Source organism: Leptonychotes weddellii, chromosome 10 (genome assembly GCF_054177405.1).
Source record: "Leptonychotes weddellii isolate Sample4059 chromosome 10, ASM5417740v2, whole genome shotgun sequence".
Taxonomy (NCBI): Eukaryota; Metazoa; Chordata; class Mammalia; order Carnivora; family Phocidae; genus Leptonychotes; species Leptonychotes weddellii.
The window spans coordinates 36,316,196-36,340,490 of NC_138378.1; the positions used below are offsets into that span (position 1 = coordinate 36,316,196).

At 36.9% G+C, this 24,295-nt stretch overlaps 1 protein-coding gene across 1 annotated transcript in view; it reads left to right on the forward strand.

The window, feature by feature from the left end:
- Positions 1-23,723, forward strand: part of MACROD2 (mono-ADP ribosylhydrolase 2) — a 412,997-nt gene extending 389,274 nt beyond the window's left edge. The window contains exons 7-9 of the mRNA XM_081833248.1: positions 9,583-9,660; positions 23,133-23,207; positions 23,477-23,723. Of these exons, the coding sequence (XP_081689374.1) occupies positions 9,583-9,660; positions 23,133-23,207; positions 23,477-23,604 (281 nt within the window). The 3' untranslated portion in view covers positions 23,605-23,723. The remainder of the gene's footprint in view (positions 1-9,582; positions 9,661-23,132; positions 23,208-23,476) is intronic.
- Positions 23,724-24,295: the final 572 nt, after the last annotated feature.

Below are 24,295 nucleotides of genomic sequence, written 5' to 3' on the forward strand. Positions count from 1 at the left end.
TACAGCAAACTGGCCTCAAGGAGGATCTTTCCAAGAAGAACTGCATTTTTAAAAAGTTCCCAAAGAAAGAAGTTTCAAGTCCCCAAAAAATGACATGCTTCTGTGGGAATGATGAGTGACAGAGTAGTTATTTTGGAACAGGTGTCCCCTTACATCTCACAACACAGACAGCCATCAGGCCATCAGCTGCAGCTACTCACTTGGTCACCACACTCAGATGTGTTTTCCTTACCAGTGATGTAGGGAACAATAGAGTAGTGTGGGCATAGCAGAGGGACAGGGGATGCGATGCTGGCCTGGATAGGATGCAGTGTTCCAGACAGACGTACTACCAAAACCTAAAGTTGGCGCTGATTCTGTTTGCAGCGGGGCTTTATCAGGTAAGGCCACAAAACAGGATGTGAGCACAAATGTGTGCTGGAGGATTATTCAGTCCTTACATTGTAGATCTTTTTGGTCTATAACAAGGAAGCTACTTCTCATTTTTTCCCACCAATATGAGAACATCAGAGGTGGTTGGTTATTAAACTGTTCTCACTATCATTTTTAGAAACTTATCACTCTAGTTCTGTACTATAAGCAGAAGTGATAATCTGCCAGTACACTCTGGGACTGCTGCAGAGACTTTTAAAATACCAGTGTATTTCCATAGCGTTTGGCAAACGGTGACTTAACTCTCCTCTTTGCAAGTAAATCTCACTGCCATCCTGTCATCTGGGACCCACCAGCAGGCTCCAGGACTGCGATATGTCCATCCTGATTAGCTGAGTCCAATGCCAGTTATTGTTCTAGATATCACCCCAGATTCCCTTATCACGACTTTCTCCATGCTGTCCAAACAGTGACTCCTTGATACAGTTGAAGGATCAATGAAAATGAACTCCAGAGAATTGAGATGGGGAAAGGGAACCTTACATGTAGGGAAGATTCCATTTCCACATCCCTTTTCAGATTTTGTTCTGAGATGCAGCAGGGATATCAACCTGAATAGGTCACATTCAAAAGTTAGGGGCCCCTGTTTGGCTCAGTCAGTGGAGTGTGCAACTCTTGATCTGCAGGTTGTAGGTTCGAGTTCCACATTGGGTACAGCGACTACTTAAAAATAAAATCTTAGGAAAAAAAAAGTTAAATAAGTCATCCAAATACACTTGTGCAGAAATGCACATGTCAGTGTTATGGAGGGAATGCTTGTGTCTTCACCAAACACAAATGTCCTGTGGGGAGCCCCAACCCCCAGTGTGATGGTACTTGGAGATGGGGTCTTTGGGAGGTAATTAGGTTTAGAGTAGGTCCCCAGGGTGGAGCCCTCATGATGGAATTAGTGGACTTATTAAGAGGGAGAAAGAGAGATCTCAATCTCTGAGTTTCCATTTGCACACACACTGATCCCTGCGGGGACACAGCAAGAAGGCAGCCTGCTGCAAAGCAGAAGGAGCACCCCCATCTGAGACGAAATCAGCAGTAGCTTGGTTTTGGTCTTCTAGCCTCCAGAGCTAGGAACAAACAAATTTCTGTTGTTTAGGCCACTTAGTCTATGGTGTTTTGTTATGGCAGCCCAAGCAGATTAATATAGTCGGTCATTACATTAGAAAAATCTATTAAAATGATTTCTAGAACTCAGTGAAATCTAGTGTAAAATAGTAGTGGATTAAAGTAAATTATTTTATTATTATTTCTTCCTGGAAATTAAAAAAAAAAAACCACTTTTGAGTTAATCCTTAGTACACTTCCCAAGATCCTCATAAAATCACATTTTGAGATATTTTGTTTTAACACATTTTTCTCAGTTTATGAGGCAAAACATTGCCTTCATCATACAAATGCCTCTATACACCCCATTTCCTGTAATACCAGATGTCACCTGATTTTTCCCCCACCAGGGTCATATCAGAAAATGAAATTTACTGAACTTGTTTTATTCTGCATGACCAGGCTGTTCCCCTCTTTAACTTTCTCTAAGTTTTTTGGTTCAGTATTTTTCAATCTGTGTACAAGGTTCATGAGGGTGCTGTACATTTGAAATGCCTAAAAAGGTGAGTGTTTTAAAAAAATGGATCTAAAAGAATGTCATACTTCTAACCGTAGTGTTTGTAAAAAGCACTTTAGAAACATTTGAAGTATCCACACATATTAAAATTAGACAATGAACTTGCAAGAACTACAAAGGAAGTGAAGCCCAGCTTTCACAAGCTCTGCAGAAGCGACACTGAGATTACTGCTGTTGGGAGGAAAGTCAGCGATGAAGGAAACCACTTCAGCAGCCCCAAGAACTGGGTCCTCTGGGGGCAACAGCAGCTCAAGCAGTTCCTCCAGAGACTCAGCAACTCCTCAAACAGCTGTCCACTCAAGGAGCATCCAAAACTTACTACCTTCTTTCCCTCTTTCTACTCTTCTAAAGCCACCAGGTGACTCATTATGCTCCTTTGTTCTACCCCATCGGGAGCTTGTGTTTCCTCCCTTTTCTTCCATTGAATCTCTGCCTTTAAACCACTCTAGGCTTTGAAACTTTGTCTATTTGACCATCAAATGCTCTAAGACTAAAGGATTCCTAAGGAACTAATGGATTCCTCTCGGCATAATCTAATACTAATTCTCTCCTCATAGGTGGAGTTGTCCTATCAGGCCACCCTAAGGTCTGTTGGCCAACCCACAGATGACTGCCCAGAGCCAATCCCTCATCAGTCATCTGTGGCCCAGCTTTTAGGATTATATGGTGCCAAACATAGCAACCTCTTTTCCCAACTTTACCTAATCAGGTGGCAGGCACTTTCCCTGACATTCCTTAATTAAAGGCAGCACGGCACAAGAGGGCTGTAAATCAAAATGAGGTAAACATTCACATTTTTGCTGCTGAGTAGTAGAAGACAGGTTAGTGACTAGCTTGGCTGTCTCTGGAGTCTCCAAAAGCAAAATTCTCAGACAAGGGGAACTGGGGCTCTATTTCTCTAAGAAGTGTAGAGCACATTCAGAATTGTCTCCCAAAGAGGTGAGGAAACAGATTGTATCTCCTAAATCCTTTGGGGAGTTTCTAGTTGGGCATTAGCTGCTGGGTACTTCTGGTTCATCCAAGGAAAAATGCCCTCAGTCAGAGTCTCAGAAAGGAACCCATCTCCTGGAACCATCTGCTGTGATCTCAGGAGTAGCCCAGTGGGATATTGGTGGGGCATTGTCTACTACAAGTCCCTCTATAGAAAGATCCAAATTCTCTATACCTCAGAGGTGGGAGCGGGCTGGGAAGAGGTAAGAGAAAGAAGAGTGGAGTGAATCCAGCATTGGGACACCCAGTATCACAACAACATAGGATTATTTAGAATGGTAGGAAATTTGATTAATTTGAACGTCCAATAATAGATGCAATGGTAAAATAGCTTGTGGCAGATCCACAAAGTGAACCACTCTGCAGCCATTCATATTATAGAACTGTACTCAATAGCACAGCAGAACATTGAATAAAAAAAAAAAAAACTGAAAAAAGTAAGCACATCCATTTTCATTTGGATGGGTTTGTGGATCCTTCTAGATATGAGAAGCAAATAGGTGCTAAGGAGAAATCATCCAGGTCTTTGAAGTTCACATAAAATGGGTAACTCCCACAAAAGGTCCAAATACTTATCTTAGTCTCTAAACATGTCCCTTTACATCACTTGGGAAACAAGACTGGAAAAAAGACTGTTCCAACAGGGTGAGTTTTGACTCAGTCCATAGGAATATAGGAAATCCCTCTGGCTCTCAGCAGTGTTGGGTCCCTGGCATCGCAGGCACTCTCCAAGCATCTGGCTAAAACGAACGTGTGCCCAGAAGTTGAAGCATTTATGAATCTGGAGATAGACTGTGTCTACTGCCTCAACTTCTCCACAAAATAAAGTAACTGAGAAGTAGTGGCCAGGCTGTGATTCTGCCCAGAGTTAGGGTCCAGAAAGCCCTCATCATTTCTCCTACAGGGAATGTCCCCTCAAAGACTTTTCATTATCAGATTGAATTACAAAGCGTAAATAAAACACTCCCTGATTTATAGACAAACATTTTAATAGAATTCTAAGTCAGTCCACCTAGAACCATAGCTACTTTTCATGCCTGTGGTTTGGTCAGATTTAAAAAAAAAAAAAAGGATGTCAAGAAATCCTGCTGTGCAAGGTTTAGCAAGAGAGAGGGAGGCAAGATCAGAAAGGAATCAGAAGGATGGAGGTCAAGGATAGCAGGTCACAGACAACTGGAAACGAGCAGATTTGCCTTTGTTTACATTGCCAAGGGGGAAAAATTAACTTGATGGAAAAGGGTAATTAAGCATTTCTTTTTCCATCATGGTCCAGCCTGGGCTCATATCCAGCTGTTCTATTAGACATTGTGATGATTCCTCATCGGGTCACAGAGTTAACGATGGCCAGTGTGGCACCGACGTCACTTCCCCCACAGTTAACCTTTATTTTATGAATAGACAGTAAAAATCTCAGAGTGAGAAGAGTCCAGCTCAGGTAGGCAGATAATGAGGGAAGCCTGAACGTTTATAGAGAGGTGTTGTCAGAACAAAGAGTAATTTGAACAAATCAGCAGATTAGCCTTGAAAGGTACTTAGATTATCTGGCTCAACACCTTCAATTCCTAGGTGTAGAAACTGAGATCATGTAAGGTGAATGGGTTTTCCTAGAATTATGAAGCTTGTCGTTGTAAATCTAGAATCACAACCCCAAGCCAGTGTCCATCCATCATGACTGATCCTCTTATTTGCTTGTATTTTCAACAACAACCCGCAGAAAAATAATACCTGCACTATAGGAATTAGCTGGTTTATACAAGTTACTGTTTGGAATCTGGCATATGTTTTCTAATAGAAACAAAGTTAGTGGTACATGATGGTAGTTTTCCCAGCCCTGCCTCAGAGACTGTTAATACTCACATTCCATAACTCTGGGAATGATTGGCCCCCTTTTAATGGGGGTTAATGATTGCATAATGAAGACAAATGACCATAGCTCAGTCTGGCCTCCCAATACTCAGGGCGATGTCCTGTCCTACAGACCTGGTTACTTTTCAGGTAAATATAGACCAGCCTTGTATGTCCAGCTGCACTGGGACGGAGCATAGCTGAGATCACTGCCATCTGAATGCTCTGGGAATGTATTGCAGTATACATTTTCTCCTATATAAAGGAATAGTCATTGCAAAGCTTCAATGAGACCATAATCGGCTGTGGAGACGCTAGTTTATTGTGGATAAACACACTGTTCAGATGGAGGAAAAACTACTTTATTCTAATTGCTTCACATAATAAACCAGCGATTCAAATGAGCAGGCCAGGATAAATGTTTTGCTTGGTATAATCAAATCAGTTTACACGCTACAGAGCAAGTATTTCAGGCATAACATTTATTTTGTTCAGACTCCTTGAAACTTTTACACCAAAATGACCTCCTACCGCAACTCTAAACAGTAGTCAGGGATTACCTTTCTTACTAGGTGGATTCTGTACATCTCCTGACTTGAAAATGTTTTCAAAGACAGTTAATCATCCATTCAGTTTTATACTTCATAGTCATTTCAAATTTTGGTGCAAAATGTTGTTTACCAGCTGGATTGTCCTCTTCATTTATTAAACACATCTGTATATGTTTTTGGCTCTTCCTTCAAGTCAAATCTACCTTAAGAATTCAAGAAGTGCTGTCATTGATAAGTTCATGGAGTGGGCATCAAATTCTGTAGCTGATTCTCAATTACAATCCTAAAAACCTTTTGTAAAATGGCAGTGTCACTGGCATTAAGATAAAAATTTCTCTAGTTATCTTTAATCTTGTCAGGGTCATGGGTCCCTGTGAAAATATGACGGAAGCTACCTCCTAGAAAAGTGAACATGACAATATATGTACACCTTTTACATATTGATTTATACCTTGAGAGTATATTTAGGGGTTAAGAACTTTTGTTGTAAGGAGGCATTTTCGAAAGAGATAGCACCTATTTCGATTTACAGTTTAGATGTTTATTAAAAATGCAATAGTTTCATCACTTACCATCACATCTTCAATCTATATTAAAAATGCCCTGCTTTTTAGAATTTGTTTTATGTTTTTTAAAATTTTAATCTATTTTAACTATTCTTTTAAACCTTTTTCAACTTTCTAAATGAGGAAGTTTTTTTAATATAGGAAAGTATTTCTTTTTTATTCTTGTTAATCTTAAAAGATAATCTGTCTTTAGAACTTTGGCTCAAACATTCTACTTAATATTTGCATTTGAAAAAATTTTCTAATAGAACATTGACCTTAAAGATTTTGAAAGTCACAATCTACATATAAATTTAATTCCAATTCTCTGCTATTAAAATAACATTGACCGAATCTCAGAATTAGGTGATAACTCCTTTACGTTTTTTGAACATTACCAAATGATAATTTTTAGAATTAAATAAAATACAAATCCAAGGGTGCTGCAAGAATTTAGTATATACAACTCCATTTTTCACAGTAGTTTATAGAACTTACATAGAAATAATAAGCTCTCTTAGTGACCATATATACTCGATATGTTTTCTTTCTTACTGTGAATAATGATTTTATATACATATACAGTGCAACTTTCATCACCTCCTAGTCAGAAAAGCTCCACTGTCATTTCAAACCCGCAACTAGGTCTAACACAATAGGATCTATGGTTTAAAACATTCAGGACCATATCCAGTCTTGCCAAAATTCATGCGACTAGGGATTCAAAGAGCCCTTTGAAAAGAGAAACTTCAGTGGAAACAATCTCATAGCCGCATGGTCATGCGTGGATGCTGTCATGAGCTCATAGCTTTTATCCTGCTTTGTTGCTGTATGTGGAGGTGGGACCATTTCAAATACAAAACAAAAGTAACTTGTGGGTTACTTGTGGGTGATGGGTCAGGTTGATAGGAAATCCTTGCCATCACATAAAGACAAGTACTTGTGCCCACATGCATATACTCAAACATTATATTTCTAGGATATATAGTCTTTTGTAGATTTTCTTTCTAAAATTAGGACACATTCTTAAATTAATAATGTGTTACGGTTCCTTTGGTAGCATGTTTTCTTCCTACCTACACAAAATAATAGTGAAAATAACAACTGACGGTGTCTTAGATTCAGTGAAACATATTATGTATAGATTAGAGCACAGGGGCGCCTGGGTGGCTCAGTTGGTTAAGCGACTGCCTTCGGCTCAGGTCATGATCCCGGAGTCCCTGGATCGAGTCCCGCATCGGGCTCCCGGCTCGGCGGGGAGTCTGCTTCTCCCTCTGACCCTCCTCCCTCTCATGCTCTCTGTCTCTCATTCTCTCTCTCTCAAATAAATAAATAAAATCTTTAAAAAAAAAAAAAAAAAAAAAAAGATTAGAGCACATAAGATCAGAAGTCACCTTAGCAATGTTAAAACAACTCTCCAAGGAAATTGAAATTGAAGGGTCAATTAATTTTCTAGAGAGACAGATTTTGGTGACAGTCCAGAGATTAATTTTTCAAATACTTTCACCCATCTTATGTGACTCATTAGACCATAAACCCATAAACTCAATGTAAATCGCTTCTTGAAAGACATTTCTTATGTAATATTTGATGCATGAAACATAATGTTTATGTAAATTATAAAGCATAATGTATTGTTGTTGAGTGTAAGTGAACACATTTTAACTACATGCAAAATCTTGGATAATCTTAAAACATTAATGTTAGGAGAAATGAGTATTGCCCAAGCCTACATTTCAAATGATGCCATTTTCTATAAATAAGTAAAATTTTCAAAATTAAAATTGAGCCTGATTCATATAGTACCTTTTTAAAATCATTGTTCACTTTCAGTGTTAATGTGGAAAAAAGTATTCAAGGATTTTTTTTTAAATCCACATGTTAGAGCCAAAATTAAAAAGGCATGTTTTAATGGGAATCGGTTTAAAACAATTTGACTAGAGTGAGAGAACAGTTTGGAAAATCTGTCTATGCTCAGTTTTGCTTCCAAATTTGGACTTTGAAACTTATTGTCAGTCTCAGAAAGAAATAAGAAGCTGTGCAGATAATTAAACATTTGCCTTGGGGGAATTATTTGCAGTTAATTAAAATCATACACTTTGGGTGTATACTTGCTTCACTGGTTATTAAATTTGAATCATATGTTAACTACCCAGGTTTCTCACTTGTCCATCAAATGTTGCTTGTGGCATGTTCAAGAAACAAACTTTCTCATAATATTCCAAACTGCGTTGTTTAAAATGATCTCCTAATGTGGGGAGGGAGAGAGGGAAAAGGAATAAGGAAACAAAGAAAGAAAGAATGATTTGAGACTCTGTCTGATTCAGTTCTGTTCGGAGTTACAACTCAATGGAGGCACGTGAACTCAGTAGAGAACCCATTCGTAAGTAATAGGAGTCTCAGTCTGCCATCTCCAGTTTGCTCCATGGCCATATGCATACAAGATTACCTCATGGCTTTTAGATATCTTCAGATTACCACTCTCTTAGCTGCATGAAAAATATCCCCTAGGGGCGCCTGGTGGCTCAGTGGTTAAGCTTCTGCCTTCGTCTGCCTTCAGCTCAGGTCACGATCCCAGAGTCCTGGGATCGAGTCCCACATCGGGCTCCCTGCTCGGCTGGAAGCCTGCTTCTCCCTCTCCCACTCCCCCTGCTTGTGTTCCTGCTCTTGCTATCTCTCTCTCTCTGTGTCAAATACATAAATAAAATCTTAAAAAAAAGAAAAGAAAAATATCCCCTAGATTGTAACCTCTGTGAGGGCAGAGTCAATTACTATTGACTCCCCAGCCTCAATAAGTGTCTGGCATAGAGTTGGCCCTTAATAAATGCTTTTGGAATGAATGAAAGGTCCATTTTCTGTCTTCACACTGACCCACCCACATGCTTTTTCCGATGGCTTTCTAAAGAGCCTACAGAGAGGCCTCAAACATCCAACAAGGAATCCTGTGTAGTCTTATAAGAGTCCATAGTCACTGAAACCTATTTGGCTATGTTATTTCCTGCAAGTATATCGTATAACAAAAAAACATGAACTTATGCTGATTTCACATTTAAATATGCTATACGAGGGAGAAGATGAAATTGCACAGAACAGAATATTTGCATTCCCCTTTGCTATTGTTCTATTTGTGGTGTTCCTCAGGATGATGAACTTAATTACAACTGGATTTCAAAGCTCTACATCTGGCTTTTTCCAGGACTCAAGGCTCCCATATATGAACAATTGCAGTAATGGAAGCATTAAGAACATTAAAATTGATATTCCTTTAATCTCCTCTATTTTGCCTTCCTTTCATATCCTTTTGCACAATTCTCCAAAGACTTTCACTAATGCATAAAGTCTGCTTATATTTTCTTCTTTGTTGCAAAAAGATGACCCAAACAAATTTCTATCCTCTAAGGAGGATAAACTTTGTACAAGACCTCTTCTGCAGTACTTTAGGAATAATTTATTTATTGATGAAAATATTTAAGTATTCTAAGGGTATTTTTTAAAAATAATAAATTCCATGCTCCAAAGATAGATATATCATAACAGTGCTGGAAGCTGCTCTGTTTCCCAGTTAAAAATGCTGACTAGACGTTTTTCTTATTTGTTGTGGCAGATTCTGCAAAGGACGACCATATTACAAAAGACAATGAAGTGACAGATCATTCTGTGTGTGACCAAGATCATCCTAATGGTAAGTTGTGAGGTCTTTTTTCATTTATTTTTTCTGCTGAGACACATTACATTTAAAAAAACAGATTTTAGTTTTTCTGGGAAAAAATGGAATCTGGTAATATTTTATTAGCTATGAATATCAAGTGATTGGTAGCTGCCAAGTTTAAAAGGGAAATTTGCTCTCCACAATCCTCATCACTTGCTCTTCTTGTACCAGGCTGACTTTATTTATTTTTGTTACCTGCCTAAACCCTACAAGCATTGGGTTTGCAACTACAGAAATGAAGATATGATAACCATGAAAGAAATGTGACACATATAGACAATAGATCTAGGTGATTAAATCTACATATCCTGGGAATACCAAGAAGAGAGACTAGAACAAACAGAAATGAAACAATCTTTAGAAAAATAACAGAAAAATAGTTTTCCTAATGTAAACCAATTCCTCCACCCAAAACACAAGAGTACACGTATTTATAGACAAAGGCATTGAAAACTCAAATAGGGACAGAAATCTACAAAGCCTCATAGAATTTCTGAAGATCACTGATAAAGAAAGGCTTATAAAGCATATAGGAAAATCAAAATCAGGTTACAATCAAAATCAGGTTACAAACAAAATCACCAAAATCAGATTAGCCTTAGCTTGCTTTCTTCTTCCACAATTCTAAATACTAGATGAAATGGAGTAACATTTCCATTGCTCTAAAGGACACATTTTCTATATTTAGTGAAGTTATTACTCATGCATGAAGTCAGGAGTAGTATTTTCTCAGGGATATATAGATTAAGAAAATATGCCACTCAAGTATCCCTCCTGAATAAACTAACAGAAATCCTGTGCAAAAACAATAAATATAGAAAGGAAGGAAAAAGCCAAGACTGAGAAAGAAACACTTGGAAAGTAGTATGTGATAAGAGACTCATTAAATGTATGAAAATGTTGAAATAATTGCTTCAAAATTTGTATCAGAATATCTTAATTAAATGTTTCCTTTTATCTCTCAAAATTATAGTATATGTTGTTTTAAAATGAGAAAGAAAAAGGAGACACTTCTTTCAGGAATGAAAGTCTAAATAACTTAGACCATTACTCTCCTTGAAGATAACTAGAAAAACTACACCAAAAACAAAAACAAAAAGTTATAGAGTCTGTTTAAAGGCATCAGAGAGCTAACAAGATAGTGAAGAATTGTCAGGCTAGGTTCTGGGAGAAAATAGATATCCAGAGATGTAAATTCAGAATTTGAAGTTGTTTTTATCTTAAGTCATTTGCTAATTCTACAAAAGGTATTCAGAGTCCCATTGCTGAAAAGGGCAAGTGACCATGGTAAACCCCCTGCTTTTTGTGTCGAAACCTTAAAGATATGCATCCTACCAAAAAGAATGAACCAGTTTTCTGAAAGACTGCTGCCCAGCTCTGAATCATCTCAATCCTCAAATTAAATTAAGATCAACCCAGACTCCTAGTCCCTACTGGCACCTGAGAAAAACAAATGTAAAACATTTACTAGATTAAAAAAGAGTGTTGTAGGTTTCAAACCATTTACAAAAACGAGTTTTTAAACTTAATTTCCAGCATGTCCAACACACATACAGAAAAAGAGCCAGAAAAAATGAAACAAGGTAACATAAAAAATAGTCAAGAGAAACAGGCCATTTGGGCTGAAAATATTAGAGTTATAAAGTATAAAATAATTTTGCTGACTGTTATAGGGGGATAAAGACAAGATTGAAAAATTTAGCTGAGAACTAGAAATTCAAAACAAAATAACACAAAAGAAAAAAGAAAAGAAAGGGGCTCCTGGGTGGCTCAGTCATTAAGCGTCTGCCTTCGGCTCAGGTCATGATCCCAGGGTCCTGGGATCGAGCCCCGCATCGGGCTCCCTGCTCAGCAGAGAGTCTGCTTCTCCCTCTCCCACTCCCCCTGCTTGTGTTCCCTCTCTCGCTGTCTCTTCTCTGTCAAATAAATAAATAAAATCTTTAAAAAAAAAAGAAACAGATGAAAGAGAATTTGTGCACTAGAAGTTAGGTCGTAAGAACATATCCAAAATAAAAATAGTAGAGAAAAAAAAAAAAAAAAAAGGATGGCAAACACTAAAGAAAGGGAACAAATATAGAGGATAAAATTTATAAAGTCTATCACAAATGTAATTGGAGTCCCAGACAGAAAGGAGAGAGGGAATTGGGCAAAAACAGTATTTCAGGAAATTATGCTGAGAAATGTCCTACATTGATGAAGGATATCAGCCCAAGTGTTCCAAAAGCCCTTTGAACTCCAACAAAATAAATGCACAAGTAGGCCCATCATTGTACAACTGCTGAAAATCAAAGATAAACAGAACATCTAAAAAGCAATTTTTAAACAAACAGACTGATAGCTGACTTTTAACATATACAATGGAAATAATAAGACAATACAGCAGAATAGCTGCCAACCAAGAATTCTAAACTCAAGGAAAATGTGTGTTTCAAGAATAAGTTAATCAAGGATATTTCTGGCCAAGAAAAAGAAAAGAAAAGTTCACCAACAGAGAATTTTGGTGTTCTTCAGGTAGGAGGGTATTGATCCCAGATAGAAGGACAAAGATGAAGGAAAAGAATTAAAAGCAAGATAAATGGTAATTATTCAGTAAGTCTAAATGAATACTGATGATACCAATTCTTGACAAGAAGCAGGAAACTATGACCTATAAGAGAATAGAAATCAGTTAATATAAATCAATTCAGAAATGGTATAGATAGTGTAATTAATATGAAAGGCCATATTAAAAGTTATAATTTTATTCCATATTTTCTGAAAGCTAAAAGAGAGATTGCCCATGTTAATTAGAGACATTAAAGATATAAAATGACCCAAATTGAATTTCTAGAGGTGAAAAACGGAATTCTGAGATGAAAATTACACTTGATGGGCATAATGGCAGAATGGGCATAATGGCAGATTAGTCACTGCAGAAGAAAAGATTGGTGAATTTGAAGATGTAGCAATAGAAACTATCCAAATTGAAACACAGAGAGAATAAATGATTGAAAACAATGAAAAGATCATCAGTGAGCTATGGAAGAACTTTAAAGGTAATTCAAAGTCCAGTATACATTAATTGAAATCTCTGAAAGCAACGCATGGGAAGGCAAGACAGAAAAAATATTTGAAGTAAAAATAACTTTGATGAAAACTGTGAACCCATATATACAAGAAGTTATATGACCCAAAGCACAAGAAACATAAATGAAATTATAACTAAGCACATCATTATCAACTTGCTCAACACCAGTGATAAACAGAAAAATTTCAAAAACAATCAGAGGGAAAAGACAAGGTACATACAGAGGAATAGATATGGAGAGGAAGCAGAAGTCTCATTGGAAACTACAAACTAAAATTACAGGCTCAAACATGGATGACTCTCACAAGCATAACATTAAAGAAAGTACAGAAGCGTATATATTGTACAGTCTCATTTATATCAAGTTCAAAAAGCAGAAAAAGATAATGATACTATTTAGAAAGAAATGACTGAGTTGGGATAATGATAAAGAAAATCTAGGTAGTGATTACTCTGAGTTACGGTGCTGATTAAATTTTGGTGATTAGGGATGATGTTCTGATTGGCCCATGAGCTGGGCTTCTGGACTGGATGGATATCTAGTTTCTGAACTATAAGGATATGTAGTTTTTCTAATTGCTTTTGGTTATTTAACTGAACTCTCTGTATTGTTTGTGTACTTTCCTATATTTTGTTGCATTTTTAGAGAATAGTTAAAAGAGGAAGGAAGAAAGGGAGAAAAGGAGTGAGAGAAAAGGAAGGAAGTATCAATGTCAGAGTTTATAAAGCAAAGATTATGGTGGGGAGAAGGGAGAGTTGCACAAAATGCTGATTTCAGTAAAGGTAGTCAAAAACTGAAAATCCTGCTCTGCTATAGATTCTGACAATATGAGTTAGGGTTAAGAATACCTTTGAAAAAAATTGGTGATAATCACAAATAGAATTAAATCACAATAGAATTAAAGGAAGAGATCTTACTCTCTCAATTTCCTGGTATGTTTCATACCACACATGAGTATATTCAATAATGCAAATAAAAAAAATAAATAGCAGTGTAAAAAAAGCACAATATATCAAATAAGATAACAGAAACACAGGCAAGTGGTTATGACAGGAAATGTAATTAGGTTAATTTATTAAGTGTAAAAGTCAGTTGGGTTGAATTAATTTAAAAAAAAAATAGGGGCGCCTGGGTGGCTCAGTCGGTTAAGCATCTGCCTTTAGCTCAGGTCATGATCTCGGGGTCCTGGGATCAAAACCTGCATTGGGCTCCCTGCTCAGCAGGGAGTCTGCTTCTCTCTCTCCCTCTGCCTCTCCCTCCTGGCTTATGTTCGCTCTCTCTTGATTAGTCACTCTCTCTCTCAAATAAATAAATAAAATCTTTTTTAAAATTTTTGAAAAATATAAAGTCAGGGGGTGCCTGGGTGGCTCAGTCAGTTAGGCGTCTGCCTTTGGCTCAGATCATGATCCCAGGGTCCTGGCATCGAGTCCTGCATCGGGCTACCTGCTCAGCAGGAAGCCTGCTTCTCCCTCTCCCACTGCTGCTCCCCCTGCTTGTGCGCTCTGTCAAATAAATAAATAAAATCTTTAAAATAAGCAAACAAACAAATAAATAAATAAAAATAAAAAAATATAAAGTCAGGAAAGGTATATTTGGGAAATGAGCATCAAAAGAAAATATGAGAAACTACTTAAGGATCTATCCAGTTAGAATTCTAGCAAAAAGTCTCAAGCAAGAAAGAATTGCTCATTTTATATCAATAAAAATTTAAATCCCTGATTTAATATAATAATGATGGTTTTTTATGTGCCAGATGATACAGTATGAATAAATTCCAATTGGAAATGCAATGGGGAATTCACAGGTATATTTTCAATTGATGATAGAATAAATAGACTAAAAATAATATGGAATCTTTGAAAAATGTGATTAACAGTGTAGTCCTACTATAGGAATAGGCAAGTCAATCAATGAAACAGAATAAAGAGTTTAGAAATGGAACAGAGTAGATCTGGGTTTTTAGCACATCTTCAGGCTGACATTTCAAAGACAGATGACTCCACAAATGGCATTAAGACAATTGGTTGACCATTTGGAAAAATAATCTGAATCCCAACCTCATTCCTTTTACCAGCTTAAATTACAGGAGGAGCAAAGATGGAATGTAAAAATGAAACTAAAAATACCAGACTAAAAGAACAAAAACGTGATTTTTTTTTTAATTTTGAAATAAGAACTGCTTTGAGAATTGTAAATAAAAACGCATAAACACATGATTGTATACATATGTTATAAAAAGGCATACATATATATATATCTGCAAAATGTGTGTGCATGTGTCAAAATATAATAAAAGAGAAATGGCTAAATCTGAATATATACATTTTGACATGATAAAGATTATAATCAAATTCTAAAGAAAAACTCCCAGGAAAAGTACCCTCAAACTAAATGATAAAGAATCAGAAAAAAAAGACCTCATAAATCAATAAGAAAAAAAAGGGGGTGTCTGGGTGGCCCAGTCATAAGTGTCTGCCTTCGGCTGAGGCCATCATCCCAGGGTCCTGGGATCGAGCCCCGCATCGGGCTCCCTGCTCCGCGGGAAGCCTGCTTCTCCCTCTCCCACTCCCCCTGCTTGTGTTCCTGCTCTCGCTGTCTCTCTCTCTGTCAAATAAATTAATAAAATCTTTTAAAAAATAAAAAATAAAAAAACAATTGAAAAATGGACAAAGGACTCAATTATAATTTACAAAAGATGAATTGGGACGCCTGGGTGGCTCAGTCGATTAATTGCCTGCCTTCAGCTCAGGTCATGATCCCAGGGTCCTGGGATCAAATTCCGCATTGAGTTCCTTGCTCAGCGGGGAGCCTGCTTCTCCCTCTAACTGCCACTCCCCCTGCTTGTGTTCCCTCTCTCTCCAATAAATAAAATCTTTTAAGAAATGCAAAAAAAACATGATTTCAGTGTCTTCTCCTTTTGAATATCAGATAAGTTTAAGTAGGATTGATAATGCCCAGAATTGCTGGGAATAGGGTATCCAATCATGCTCACACACCATTGGCGGTAGACTGAAAGACATAACCTCCTCATCAGCAATTTTGACAAAATCTAATAAAAAGTAGAGTTCATACTTTTGTCCTAGAATTATGCTCTAGGTATTTGTCTTAAAGTAACACCCACCAAGAGTAGGGAGACATGTATTGACAAAAATCTTCATTGCAATACTATGTTTAATAGGGGAAAAGAGGGCGCCTGGGTGGCTCAGTTGGTTAAGCAACTGCCTTCGGCTCAGGTCATGATCCTGGAGTCCCGGGATCGAGTCCCATATCGGGCTCCTTGCTCAGCAGGGGGTCTGCTTCTCCCTCTGATCCTCCCCCCTCTCATGCTCTCTCTCTGTCTCATTCTCTCTCTCAAATAAATAAATAAAATATTTAAAAAAAAAAATAGGGGAAAAGAAAGGAGACATCCAAAATTTTGTCCATAACATGGAATATATTGCATCTTTTAAAAATAAAACTTCTGAAGAAATTTTAATGACAGTGTAAGATGCTTATAAAAATATGAACTAAAAAAGTAAGAATCAAAGTGTAAATTCATTTTGATCCTAGGATATATTTATATATTTCTGTGTGTGTGTATGTGTATTGAGCCACATACACAAAGACTCACAAACATATATATACAGATACATATATATGTATGCATATACAAAGATATATCTACATGCATGTGTACACACATGTATGCATATACAGATGTATATCTACATACATATATACACACACAAAAGAAAGATAGCACTTTACAATATTAACGTGACAGTTATAAAATTATTATAGCTATGAATTATAGTTATAAAATTACTCATAATTCTGAATACTTATATGTATTTTTCAGTGTTTCTAGAAGGAAACTACAATTCTTTTGTAACTTCAAGAAAAAATAATTTTAGAAATAATTTACATTAGGTAGTAAGTTTTTTGGCCCCAGGAAAAAAAATGAAGGATATCTAGAAGATAATCAAATTCACACTAATCTAGGTTTAATTTTTGCTCTTAAACTGAGGTTATTTTTAGACATGGTAAACATGTAAAATTTTGAATATTAGCAGCAATCAAGTTTCAGGTTTAACAAAAGGACACAATTTTCCATTGTCTTTAAGACAAGCATTGAAGAAACAAAGTCTTTGTTCTTATGAAGATTTGAGCATATAATAATCTGCAAACAATAAAACTATACTTTTGTTACTATTGTTCAAAACCAGTACATTTACAGAGTGCATTTAGGTTTATCCTCTAGAAATGTTTAGTTCCAGACTGATGGCCCCAGACCAATTTTTATGCAAATTATTTAAAGCATTAGCTTGAGCCAAACTTAATTACCAGGGCTCTAAGAAATAATCACGTGATCTATTTCTAAAGAAAAGTGAATGGATTTTTGGATTATCTGTTCTAATAGTCCCCTCCCATTAGCATGGATGATTGAGTTCACTGTATAAAAATATATATATAAACTGTGGGACCCTTTATGTTCCTTTGTTTCCTCTGCCAGGAGGGATTAAGGCAGAGGACAGTGGGTGGAATTCAACTAGACTGAATGTGGAGAGGCAAACATAAAGCTTGCCCCCATGGGGTCAAGAAAGCAAATGGAATGTCAGAGTGCACTGTAGAGGAAGGCAGAAGGGCTGGAGACCCCTGGAGTCATCATTAACACACAGCAGGCCTGGGTGCAGGGCAAGGAGCTCACACAAGTACTTCCTCTTTGTGTAATATGCCTAGTCCTGGCTTGGCTCAGGAATGAGCAAATATGATTACTGTTGGATTTCAAAGCTGTGCACCTCATTTCTTTCCCCATTTTTTACTGACTTTATTTCAGAAAAATTAGAAAGAAGAAAATATATGTATTTCTATTTCAAGAAAAGACTGTCAAAATATGTAAAGCACACAGGTTGAAACAGATCAAGAGGGGGAAGAAATGAAAAGGCAAGGGGGGCGAAATACTCCACAAGAACTTTGCAATGCCTCTCATCCTCAAAGTGAAGTGCCAGGGCCTTCTTAGTCAAAGAGAAAATCCCTAGTATTCATCAAGAGCCTTAGGCTGCCACCTCAGGCAGTCCCCCCCTTATCAGCAGGGGCCCCAGGCCCTGTTGAATTGTGGTCTTCCTATCCCTGATTAAATTCCTCTGAAGATTTATCAAATGGGGCACTGGGACTGGGGACACACAGGAATACAGAGTGGCTGCTTCTGTTCTCTGAATGCTCTACTCTTGCCTTCATTGTGGCAGACAAAGCCCGATTGCAAATGACAAGTCAAGGGTCCAAGCAGGGATCCAGGAATAGGTGTGGTGGTTGGTTCCCTATCTCAACAGCGATAGAGAATGGGGCTCACTCAGACAGTGAATGTCCTCTCTCAATATCATCCACCCAATAAACAAACATCAGCGGTGACTAGAGGCTTTACCAGGAGACAGATCCTCATATAATGCCCAAGACAGAGGGAATCTAAGATATTTTCTAGTTCTACAGCCTTAAAAATAGATAGATAATGAACCTGAAGCCCAAAGAGGTTGTGATTTGCCTAAAACTTCAAGTTCTTTCAGGGTTCTTTCCAATAAATATAGTATACGGAGTGCTTAGCAGCCTGAGGCACTTATTGTGATGCTAAAGGATGCAATAGAAAGTAAGTTACAGGTCCCTAATTACTATTTGCAGACATAGATGAGTACTATAATGGACAGCGAATTAAATAGATATTTATTGATCAATCCTTATTAGTAGGTACTGGGAGGGGAAATATGAATAAAGCACAGTTTTTATGTTCACAATGCTCATAGCCTGGTAAGGGAAACAAACAGATACAACTATAATACAGTGTAATAAGATGAATAATAAATAGATAAATGAGCAAAGGAACTCAATAAGCAAAAACATGAAAATGATTGATCCTGCCTAGTGATTCAGAGGATGTTACAAAGAAAGGTAAATTGATGACTTAGTTTTGAAAGATGAGGAGAATTTTACCAGATAGAAAGGGGGGGAAATGGGGTATTTCAACCAGTGAGAACATGTGTTAAATGGACACAAAGACAAGAAATAATGTGTTTAGAAAATGGTGAGTAGGTTGGGACATAGAACAGAAAGGTAGGTGATTTGACCAAAAAACAAAAAAGAGGAACATTCAAGAAGAAAGAGGTACTCAACAGCTGAATTTCTCAAGTGTTTTTTTAGAGTTCAAATAGAGTAGACATTGAGCAAAAGTAATGATTTGGCTAGACTCAAACACCTTTTAGTTACAAATTTTTCTTCTATGATATCACTGAAAGCATTTTTCTCTATTTTCTAAATTGTTTCATTATAATTATTAAATTATATAATATGCATTTGTTGTAAAATATAGAATGCAGATGAGTACATAGTTACAAAAAATGAAATCATATTCTATGTTCTACAATCTTTGAAAATCTCATAATGTTTTTAATGGTTGCTATCACAAAAAAATACAGCTGCTTAGACTTCCTCTAATCCTTAAATTAGAAATTCTATTGCATTTTCTGTCCTCTGTATCTATTATCTTTTTGTGTTTCATTTTGCTCCCTAACTTTTGCCTTCTTAGTGAATTTTAATTCAAAAGTTTGATTTCTAAAACATTAATTTATGAATAATGTTCATTCTCTTTTATGACATCCTTTGCTGATGTTCATGTTGTCATTGTGTTTTTAGGCTTGTAGATTTTTCTGATTGTCTCAGACAATTTCTTCTTCATTTAATCCATCTTTTCATTTCCTTATTTATCCGTTCTTAGAGTTCATTGCAAACCCAAAAATGCTATCTGTGTTTTATGTTTTTCTGAATATATTTTTTTACGAAAATATTTTTCCCTTACTATAATTCCCCTCTTTTATTATGTTTCATTTTTAAGTCTCCTGTTTGTTTGGATAGCTAGAAAGAGCTATCCAGGCAAGATGTTTGCCAGGAAATAAATGGAGAAATCCCCTTCATTTTCTTTCTCTTTTTTTTTAAGATTTTATTTATTTATTTTTCAGAGAGAGAGAGAGAGAAAGCACAAGCAGGGGCAGCAGCAGACAGAGGGAGAAGCAGGCTCCCCGCTAAGCAAGGAGCCCAATGCAGGACTCGATCCCAGGACCTGGGATCATGACCTGAGCTGAAGGCAGATGCTTAACTGGCTGAGCCATCCAGGCATCCCTCCCCTTCACTTTCCATGTGCTATAATCCTTCTGTCCATCCAACTATTCTGATATCCATCCAGTATTTATCTAGGGTTAACATGGAATACAAAACCTGTAGCTCTAGTTTTACCAGAAATGGGATTGATTTCCTCCCATCTCATTCCTTGAAGTTGAAACTTGATTTTAGAATTTAACATTTATCCTTATCAAATTTCTTCTTGTTTCATTTAGTCTGTTTAAGAGTGCTTCAGTGTTGATTTTGTTGTCCAGTATACTTGTTATCCCTCGCAGTTTCATGTGGTCTAAAAATCTGCTAAAAGTGAGTTTTTTCATAAATTTGGAACTCTGTTTCACATCTTACTAGAAAGAACTTTATGCACATTTAGTGCCTTTTTCCTTTCAACTCTGCATTTTGAGGACAAGTATTGTATCTATTTTATTTAAGATCTATTCCCAGCACCTGATGTATCTGTCATTTAGTAGTACATAATACAGTGTCAAGTAAGTGACCAATAGTGTGTGGCATTATCGCTTTATAAGGTACCCAAAGGTGAAAAAAAAATGGGTTTTGGGGAAAAGATTTTGCACAGCTTTCTTCTCCATATTAAAGAATTTTGTGACTAGTAGTATCATGACATTGTCTGAAGGATAAAGGGCACACATGGAATTCTCATACATTTCTGGTGGGAGTATAAAGTGGAACACTCTTCCAAATGCTGTTTTTCAGGATTTAGTAAAGCCAAAGTTATGTGTTGCCTATTACTTGGCAATATCACTCCTGAGTTTATACCCAAGTGATATGAATACATATATCCACCAAAAGACACGCACAAGAATGTTTTTAGCAGTGTTCTTTATAATAGCCCCAAACTGAAAACAATTCAACATCCATAGGACATAATATATTTGGATAGTGGAATAGTATACATCCACAAAAAAGAATAAACACTTGACATATACAACAACTGGGATTAATCTCACAGAGGACATGTGAGAAAGCAAGCTACAAGAGAGCATATAGTGTATGTTCTGTTTTTATGAATTTCAAGAACAGACAAAACTATTACCTTTCACCTGTTGTAGGGTGTCCATTGGTACCAAAAGGGAGAGCCACTGGTGCTAGAAATGTTCTTGTTCTGGGTGGTGATCGCACAGGGAGACACATGTATGTGCATGTCAAAAGTCTTCAAGCTATATACTTACGACTTGTGTGTTTTACTATAGCAAGATATACTTCAATTTAAAAACTAAAAGGCAAAATAAAGATATTTCCAAGCAAAACAAAAAGGAAGAAAGGATTTGTAGTTGAACATTTTGAAAGCAGAGTGGGTATCACAATACTTAATTTCAGAGCTAATGTGGTAATTAGAGATAATGTATGTGAAGTGTCTGGGCCGAGTCTGGCATTTTTTATAGGATAAATAATTTGCAGATACACATATATCCTAGGCCAGTGCTTCTCAAGCTTTAATGCACATACAGATCACCTAGAAATCTTGTTAAAATGCAGAATCTGACTCTAGGTCTGAGATGAGGCCTGAACTCCTATATTTTTGAAATTCAGTGTTGCTTACCCACAGACCATAGTTTAAGTAGCATCAGAGTGGAATGGAGGTGAATGGGGTTTATCGGCAGGGGAAACATCTTGATCAAATCCATGTTTTAAAAGGTATTTCAGCTAGCAATTCACAGGATACACTACAGGAGAAAAAAATGACAGATCCAAGAGAAAGACAATATATCCTTAAATGAGGAAAGGGGAAGGGGAAATGAAGTGTGGGAAAAGAGAAACATTTTGCAGAATCATCAAGACATGGCACTTCATTGAATTTTAGAAGTGATGACAGAGAGTCATCAAAGACAGCTTGAGAAGTTTCACTTCAATGATCAGACAGATAAATATGCCTCCATTGTAATTATTTTATCGGATCCTTTTGATTAAAATTGAGCTCAAGAGGAATGATGTCAAAGAACTTTGGTGGGGGGGTCATGCTAGCAGAGAATGAACCAAGGGGAAGCCATAGAGTGGGCAGCTTAAGGATAGTTGCATGAAAGAGGAAACTGTAAAGATAAAGGGTTGTACGAGTTAGCTTTGCTGAAGTAACAAATAATCCTAAAAGTTCCATTGGCTTACAACAAAGGTGTGTTTTGTCTCTGCTTGGTTCTGCTCCACATGCTTTCATTCCAGGATGCAGACTGAAGGAGCACACTCACTTAGGAGCAAGAAAGATGGAGGACACATGCAATGGATCTTAAAGCTTCTGCCCAAATGTACCATTTTGTAAACCAAGTCACACTAATAGGCCTGGTGTCAGTGGGGTGGGAACAAACACTTGTCCCACAGGGGCCACTGCAGGTCACATGGTCACAGACATGGAGTTGAATCCTCTTACAGGAAGAAGTAGGGACCAGTTGAAACAATAATGCAGTCTACCACAGCAGAGTCCAAGCCCCTCTGTATCCCCTTCATGCCAATAACCAACTCTAGCTCTGGATTTTTTTTTTTTTTTAGTTTAACAGTTAAATATTCTCAGCATTAAAAAAAGCATATTCTCAGCATAAAACCTTTCATTAAAATGAGGCAAATGGACAGATTTCAATTTCCTCTCTTAATGAGCACTTAAATATTCAAAACTCTACAGGGGAGGGGAGGGGGAGAAGCCAGGGGGTGTGGAAGAGAAACCATTACTAGATAATCAGCCTTGGAGTAATCAAGAATTGGCTGAATTCTCTCCTGATCTTTGCTATATTTAGTAGGTGTCTTAACAGAATGGTTGAGCTGTTAGGTGACCCAATCCCTGAGTGCTCACATTACTTAAGTTGTTCATGCTCTTTTAATGGGAGAATGAGAATACTAGGGTTTTAATTTTCTAGGAATCCTCAGTACAGGAAATTTATACATCTTAAAGGAAAATTAAGTGTAGATAACCCATACAGCCCAGGAATTACTTAAAATTTCGAAACTTCCAGGTTGTGTCCATCAACGTTCAGTGCATTGATAAGCTAAACACCAATTACACCAGTCAGTCCAAAGAAGAGGTTTTTGCCTAATTACCTGGCTATTTCTCATAAAATAATTGACATAAATTTGATGACTTGCAAAGTTGCACACTTTGGTTCGAAACCGTTCTCTGCCTCTACATGCAGGATCGAAACACGGTTTCTGAATGTTTTGCTTTTCCAAACCAGGGATAAACCTATGATCATGCATGGCTCATTTCTTTTATTTTTCAACCACTGTTCTTAACAGGACAAGAGCATGATTCAACGAAGAATGAAATAAAAATTGAGACAGACTCCCAGAGCTCATATATGGAAACAGAAGGTATTGAAACCAGAATGCCTTGTTATCCGAGAATGAGATGAAACTGTGAACCATGATTTTTGTTTATCCTGGTGTTTGTGAGTAGTGTGCGTGTGTGTTTTAGGCACTAATTACCAGAGCATGGCAATAGTGTTCTGCTCTGTGTGCCTCTTAAAACTCTCGGAGGGGAAAAAGAAAGGAACTTTAACTTTCTCTGCTTTAGTCACTTTGTTTTCTCAGTGATTCCGATGAAAACATACCTGAGTCTCCTTCTGTCTCATTCTATTTAGAGCTCTCACCAAACCAGGAAGATGACACGACTGTGGAGCAACCAGAAGTGATCCCGCTAACAGATGACCAAGAAGACAAAGAAGGTGAAAAAGGTAGGACTTCTCTTAAATTAACCCATCAAGAATAAAGAGTTTCCTGGGATTCCTACCTAGAATGCAACCATCAGTTACCCTCCTGCAATAGCAGTCTGTAAAGAGGGAAAATGAGCATTTCTTTCATCCTGAACCTACTTGTGAGAGTAGAACAAAATCTAGAAGTAGCAAAAGAAGATACTTGTAATTTTTGCCCTTTCAAGGAGTTTGAAGATGTTTTTTATTATTTGTTTCAATTTAACTTAATTTAATTTAAAAATCATGAAATACAAAAATTCTAGTATTGAGAAAGCCTATAAGGAATTGAAATTATGGACTAGATGGATCTAGGCGGATAAGAGTCTTAGAAAGTCTGAGATGGCTTTAAAACACAAAGATAAGACTTTCTGTATTGATTTCCTTCTGTCGTCCTTCATATGGTATTGATTAAGGAACCAATTTATGTAAAATATACACATTACATGAACCTTCTAAATTGCATGCTTTGTCCACTAATATTAGGATTCAGTAATATTGAATACTGTTTAAAAAAATAAGTGAGCATTATAATGATTTCTGAAGACATAGGAGGAACGAACACTTCGTAAATTTTAAAGAAATATTTGGGGCATCAAGCCAATATATTGGAGTAAAGACAGGCATCCTTTTAAAATATCTATATTAAAAACCTATTATCAAAGAAATTTAATATTTATTGAAGAACTTGATGAGTTCCATTTTAAAATA